The 6,776-nt window shown below is 48.4% G+C and overlaps 1 protein-coding gene across 5 annotated transcripts in view; it reads left to right on the plus strand.

Annotated features, from left to right (window-relative positions):
* Window positions 1–5,882: 5,882 nt before the first annotated feature.
* Window positions 5,883–6,776, plus strand: part of PFKFB4 (6-phosphofructo-2-kinase/fructose-2,6-biphosphatase 4) — an 85,562-nt gene continuing 84,668 nt past the window's right edge. For all 5 annotated transcript variants that reach the window (XM_015417264.1, XM_015417259.1, XM_015417262.1 and 2 more), the window contains exon 1: window positions 5,883–6,257. In XM_015417264.1, coding sequence (XP_015272750.1) covers window positions 6,188–6,257 — 70 coding nt within the window. In that variant the 5' untranslated portion in view covers window positions 5,883–6,187. The remainder of the gene's footprint in view (window positions 6,258–6,776) is intronic.

The raw sequence follows: 6,776 nt of genomic DNA on the forward strand, positions 1-6,776 counted from the left end.
GTAAAGTAAGCTGAGTCTAAAAAAAGAAGAAAACCCTCTATAGTAGGTATTTGGAAGGGAGCACTTCTCGTTATACTGCCAACCTTGCTTCTCTAATAACAAGACTGGACCCAAATCTACCTCCAAATCCTCCCCTTGTCTACCAGTGCCAGGAGTATCCCATATAGACCTAACATCTAGAACACTGGCCTCCCCAATCAGCGTATCTTGCCTTATTCAGTTTTAATTTGTTCCCTCTTGACTACCGCATCCAGGCACTGACCAAGGACTGTTGCTTTTGGAAGCTTTGTTCTATACACAAAGAGTTGAGTGGCACCCTGATCCCCAAATTCTGGATGATCTTCTTAAGGAGTCTGACATAAACGCTCAAGAGCATGGGTAACGCACCGGCCAGTAGCCTGCTGTCCCTGCTGGAGGCCGTATCAGGCTGGGCGCTGGAGCACCCTAGACTTTTGGTCTTGGGTGACTTCAACGTCCATGCCGATGACGCGACCTCCAGCCGGGCTGCGGACCTGGTTTCGTCCATAGCGGCACTGGGGCTCTCCCAATTTGTATCGACCCCCACGCACCAGGCTGGGCACACGCTCGATTTGGTCTTCACTGCGGGGATTAAAGTGGACCGGATTACTGCAAGGGCAGTACCATGGTCGGACCACTATGCCCTGAAGGCTTGTCTGAATGTCCCACCCCAACCTTGTTTAGGCAGCGAGCAGATTTTAGCTCGCCTGTGGAACCAAATTGACCCAATACGGCTTCAGATGGCTCTATGGAATCCGATGCCCCCCTGGCGGCTCATTAGATGAGCTTGTGGGGGACTGGTATAACCGGCTTTCCACAGCCATCAATGAGATTGCTCCCCGGCGCCCTCTGTGCCCTCGCACTAGGCTGGCCCCCTGGTATACCCAGGGGTTGCGGCTTATGAATTGGGAACTAAGACGGCTAGAGAGACGGTGGCGGCGTGCCCGCGACGAAGCATCAAGAACATCCTATAGGACGTTTATGAGATGGCAGTCAAAGCTGCTAAGAGATAATTCTATGCAGCCACGATTGCGTCTGCGAGCTCACACCCAGCCCAATTGTTTAGAACAATTCAGTCCTTGACAGTTCTGCCACAAGGCAGACAAAATAGTAGGGAATCGGATATTGGCTGCGAGGCTTCTGCGAGCTATTTTGCAGATAAAGTCTTGGCGCTCCCCGCCACAGTTGAAACAGTGAGTGAACTTGAGGCCCCTTGCACGTCCTCGCAGGGTTTAGAATGTTTTGACCCGCTCAGTCTGGAGGAAGTTGACAGATTGCTCGTATCTGTGCATCCAACCACATGCTGCCTGGATCCATGCCCTTCCTGGCTCATTAAAGCGTGCCATGAGGGATTTCGAGGTGCCGTAAGGGCGATTGTCAACAAGTCCCTCTTGGAGGGACAGTTCCCTGAGGCACTTAAGGAGGCGATGGTCCGCCCTCTCCTGAAAAAACCAACTCTGGACCCGGCTGAATTGGCCAACTATCAGCCGGTGTCTAATTTGCCCTCTTTGGGAAAATAAACCCAGCGAAGATGGAGGTCCTGTGCCTGAGCCGGAACAGTCCGGGGTTGGGGCTCCCTCTCCCGACCTTCGATGGGGTGCCTTTTGGTGCCAGTGTCGGAGGTTAGGAGTTTGGGAGTGCTCCTGGATTCCTCCCTAACTATGGAGGCCCAGGTGGCAGCCACTGCCAGGTCTGCATTTTACCATCTTAGGCAGATTCGGCAGTTGGTTCCCTTCCTCGACCGCGATGACCTGGCTACAGTGATCCATGCGATGGTCACCTCAAGGCTAGACTACTGTAATGCTCTCTACATGGGGCTGCCTTTGTCACAGATCCAGAAGCTGCAGCTAGTGTAGAATGCGGCGGCCAGGCTGTTGATGGGCCTCCCCAAGTGGGAGCACATCCGGTCTGGGCTGAAAGCGCTGCACTGGCAGCCAATAGCATACCGAATCCGCTTCAAAGTGCTGGTACTCACCTTTAAAGCTCTATATGGCCAGGGTCTGATTTACCTGAGGGACCGCCTTTCCCCCCAAGAGAACTTTGGTCAGGGACCCAACACCGCCTGGTGATTCCAGGCCCCCGAGAGGCAAAGCTTGCTGCGACCAGGGCCAGAGCCTTCTCAGTGGCGGCCCCTACCTGGTAGAATGAGCTCCCGGAGATCAGGGCCCTGCAGGACCTTATGCAATTCCACAGGGCCTGCAAGACGGAGCTCTTCCACCAGGCTTTCGCATAGGGGCCGCCCCCCCTACCAATGGTTGCGATAACATCAGGATTAGGAATCGCCCTTGGAAGTTCCGCCATGAATTGTATGGCACTGACATTGTGGGATTGGCTTGAACTATCTACTGGACAGTATCACCCCAAGGGGAGGATTTAAGGAAATGACTGATGCCATCAAAACCACTCAAAGACCATCTTGTTTACAGAAAGCACTTTATTATTGTTATTATTCATGATTTTATTGTTTTATCTGGTTTTATGTATGGACTCATGCCCCTTGTAAGCCGCCCTGAGCCTGTTTGCGGGGAGGGCGGGGTAAAAATGCCTAAATAAATAAATAAAATAAGAGCCTTGAGAGACTCCTCAAATCCCACATGGGTGATTTAGCTGCCCTGATGAAAAATTCTGACGCTCATAAGATAAAAGATAAAAGACAGAAAATATCAGAAACCCTCAACTTTTCCAAATTTCTCATAAAATTAAACGATCATTCATAGCTGTAGGAATAATAGGAAGGAGCAACACCGGACATATTTCCCTTGCCTATGCAGATCATGCACCAAGAAGTTTAACTGTATAATAATAACAGTATAATAACTAGGATATCTTCCCTATATTGTATTAATATTGATGGAACCTGCCCTGAGCCTGCTGGCGGGGAGGGCAGGATACAAGTCCAATAAAATAAATAAAGAAGGGAGCTGATTTAATTAGTGTAGTGTATGTTAGAAAACACAATTTTGGTACAGATGCAGAGTATTCTGCTCTTCTACTAATCTGTTTATAGACTTTGAAAACTCTCAATTTAGAAGAGCAACTGAGAAAAAGATGGCAATTCCCTACTTGTATGTTGAATAGATAATGTAAATATGACAGATAATGGGTATGGAAAAGTTTACCCATAAACCAGGAGTTTCATTCTCATGCTTAGAATTCTATATGTGATTCTATGACAGTTGTAAATGGAACTTGTAAATCTGGTCCCCTCACCCTGTTGTCTGAGTGGTAAACCCCCCCCCCCCATCTCTCTACATTTCTTGACAAAGCTCAGGCGATTAGAGGAATAGAAAATCTTCCAGCTATCTTGGAGAGAGGAAGAGTGATGCATATGGAAATAGACATGGCTCTCCTCTTTATCTCAGCCATAAATACTCCTATATCTCCTCCTCCCTGCTCTTTGGGGAAGTTTCGCAGGGGACTGCAAAGGAAAAAAGGAGTAGGTAGATGCTGCTAGAATGGTGGCCTGAGGCTGCTGTAGGCTATGCATGGCTTATATAGGGTTTTCATCTCTTATCCCAAACACCAGATGCATATCTTTAAACTCCCAGATGCAGCCGGAGACACGAAAATATTGGACTATTCTAGTTCACCATCTCTGGAATCCTGTTTACTAATGCAGAGGACAAAGAACTCATTCCATGATAGCAGAATGATGTAGCTGCATTTTCCCTGCTATATGAGGATACATCCAGAGTTTGGCCTGCAAGGTCTGCAGCATCTTCCTCCCATTCCAAAAGATCAGTCAGCAAAGCCAGTTGACCAGGTATGAAATAACATAATAAATTATAGAAGAAGTCTCTAATCAGAACACCTGCCAACTGCATGGGACTTACTTGGGATTATGGACCAAGTCATGTATGTGCGGACGTTACCGGATTATGAAATACTAGATGTGTAAATCAACTCCATGGAAAATGTTGTATGCCATGAAGATTTCTGGTGTTATACATGTGAAAGGTCATTCATATATGGAAGTCATCATTTGATTTGTAGTCATTGCATAATGATCATGCATCTGCAATACAACCCTCTATTAAATTATAACCATAAAACACTCCTGTGCACCACACTGTAAATATTCTTTTAAGCAACAGGGCAGTGTAACTTGTTTTCCATTCTACTGATTGTTTTATCATCTTTTTTTGCTGTCTCTTTTCCAGCTTTGCTTATTTGCTTCCTTTATTTTCTTTGCTCTTCCTTTTGTGCTATTATATGTTTCCCTTTAATATTTAGCAAATGCATTAGCAAAGGTTATTTGGAATATTTTCTGTCTACTGAATGTCATGCATGCATTGGTTGAAGGATTCAGCTGTAGACAAAGTTGTCTCCATTAATTTTTTACAATAGTTTAAAAATCTTATTAGGACTACATGGAACCTGAAAGGAATACACACCATAGTAGTCTGTAAACAATATGCTTCTGTTGAAGGAAATACTAGTCCAGTAGTGGGCACTATGCCACCATTGCAAATGGATCTTAATGTAGAGACACAGTGCTTGGAAGGTTTTTTGGCTCGACAGACTTATTAATAAAAGCTTGCTTGTGCCATACAGTCTTCTGTCTAAGAATAGACAGATAACTATGTTACAAAAGTGGGAACAAAAACAAATGTGATAATGCATCAGAGTAGTGGAAATAATTCGCAACTTCCCTTACAGCTCTCTGTTTCATTATATGGCTGTGATGGAATGACATGAAGCATATTAATGTGAGAAATACTTGATACTTTAAAACTGAGAGCTTGTGTGGTGTGGTGGTTAAGAGTGTCAGACTAGGATTTGGGACTCCCAGGTTCAGATTCCCCACTCTACCATATAAGCTTGCTGGGTGACCTTGGGCCAGTCACAGGCTCTCACAGGGTTGCAGTGGGGATAAAATGGAGGAGAGAATGATGTAAACTGCTTTGGGTCCCCACTGTGGAGAAAGGCAAGGTATAAATTAAGTAAATACAGTAAAACTTTTATGTTTAATACGTGAGTTCTAAAATAATTCTTTCTGGAATTCTAGTCAAGGGTAACAAGCTATTTTTTAAAGATAAGACCAATGAGTCTATTGGTTTCAAATTAGTTGTGATGTGGAACCAGAAATAATTGGGGCTACAGCCGTTCATAAAAGAAATGGGAGGAGGCACAACAGAACCACTCCTACAAAAACATAGGACGCACCGCCCCCAAACAATTTTTGCAGTGACCTAGTTCAAAATATAAAATGACACAGACATTATGGGAGTACTTGCTACGTTTCGCTGGAAGTATTTAATGCGGCTGACCTGTGACCTTTTAGCATGCACATGGTACAAATGTGAGGCGGATTCCAACAACAGGGAAAAGGTTTTTCGCCAGCAGCCATTAACATACGAGCCTCAGACCTGCAGCATGACCCCGGAAATGCAGGAGTTAAGCGCAATTCCGTTCAATGGGGTTTATTTCCCATAGGATTGCAGGCTAAACCTGGACAGGGTGTTGCTTTTCTCCGGTCGAATGTAGCTTCTACCATTGGGTAGAAGAAACTCTCCACTCGTTTCTTGAAACAATTCCTCTGTCTTGATGTTGAACATTAACGAACATCCACAGCCTGGAGAGAAATTTAAAGACAGACAAAGTTGCGTGGACTCCGGAACACTCGTTCACACTAGGCGGCTCCCAGCCACACCCAGCCGAAGCCAGATCCTTGCCGTGCCCCCTTCTGCGCACCCTTCCTTCTCTAGTCATACACGAGGCTCTTTGGGACCTTTCGGGACGGAAGGAGCCAGTTATGATTGTAGGGAATCTCTCCGCCTCTTTCTCCGCCCCTCTCGACGAGCCTCTCCAACCGGCTTGCACAAGCGGCGGGAGCGGCTGAAGCCTTTGGCGGCCGGAGCGCACACGCCCCCCCCCCAGCGCCACGGAGGAGGGGGGACCCTCTCCAGGGGCTTTTGCGCCCTCAGCAGGATGCTCTTGCGCCGCATTCATGCACCGTCTCCGTCTTCCCCAGCGCGGGGTAGCTAGCGGGGCTGGCCCTCCTTACGGTCCTTGCGCCTTGCCTTAGCAGAGGCGCGGGGCTGTCGGGGTGCTCCCCTTCTCTCTCTCTTCCCCCGTATAGCGACTGAGGCTGGGTTAGGCTACCCCAGTAGCCGGCGCGAGGCTGAAAACCGGGTGGCGACGGCTCCCTCGCTCAGGAACGGCACGGATGTCGGTCTCCAGGTGCTGCGGCGGCGGCGGCAGAGCGAAGCGTCCTCTGCAGGGCCGGGATTGGAAAGGTAAACCTTCGCGTGGTGTGTGCGTGTGTGGATAAAAGTACAAGCGCCCCCGGGAGGGGGCCAGGCGGCGTTCACGTACACAGCCACTGCCGAGAGGCAGGAGCCGCTGAATCCCGCCTCCTGTAGGCTGCGCAAGGGAATTTTGCCCGTCCTGGCGTTGCTGTTGCTTTTTCTGCTGCTGGCGCCTGGGGAGAAGGCTGCCTTTCTCGACTTGGCCTCGCCCAAAGGAAGCCGCATGTTGTTTGCCTTTCCTCGGGGGGGCGAGTCGACTGAGTCCCGTGGCGTCCTCGTGAAGACTTCGAGATTCGTCCCTTTCTTCTGCCTACTGCGTTGTGAAGAGGGCAACTTGTCCCCCTTTTCTTCCCCCTTCCTCTCACAAGGAGAAGAGCCTCTGTCTCCGGCGCTTCTCTTCCTCCTGTGGTAATGGTAGATTCATTGGCTCCCTTTCCTGGTGAGGCGTCGCAATACTCCATCCCGGGCCTTCAGTCCTTTTCTCGCCCCACTTGAGGCGAATGGAAC

The sequence above is a fragment of the Gekko japonicus genome, unplaced genomic scaffold (genome assembly GCF_001447785.1).
Source record: "Gekko japonicus isolate JY-2015 unplaced genomic scaffold, Gekko_japonicus_V1.1 scaffold1643, whole genome shotgun sequence".
Taxonomy (NCBI): Eukaryota; Metazoa; Chordata; class Lepidosauria; order Squamata; family Gekkonidae; genus Gekko; species Gekko japonicus.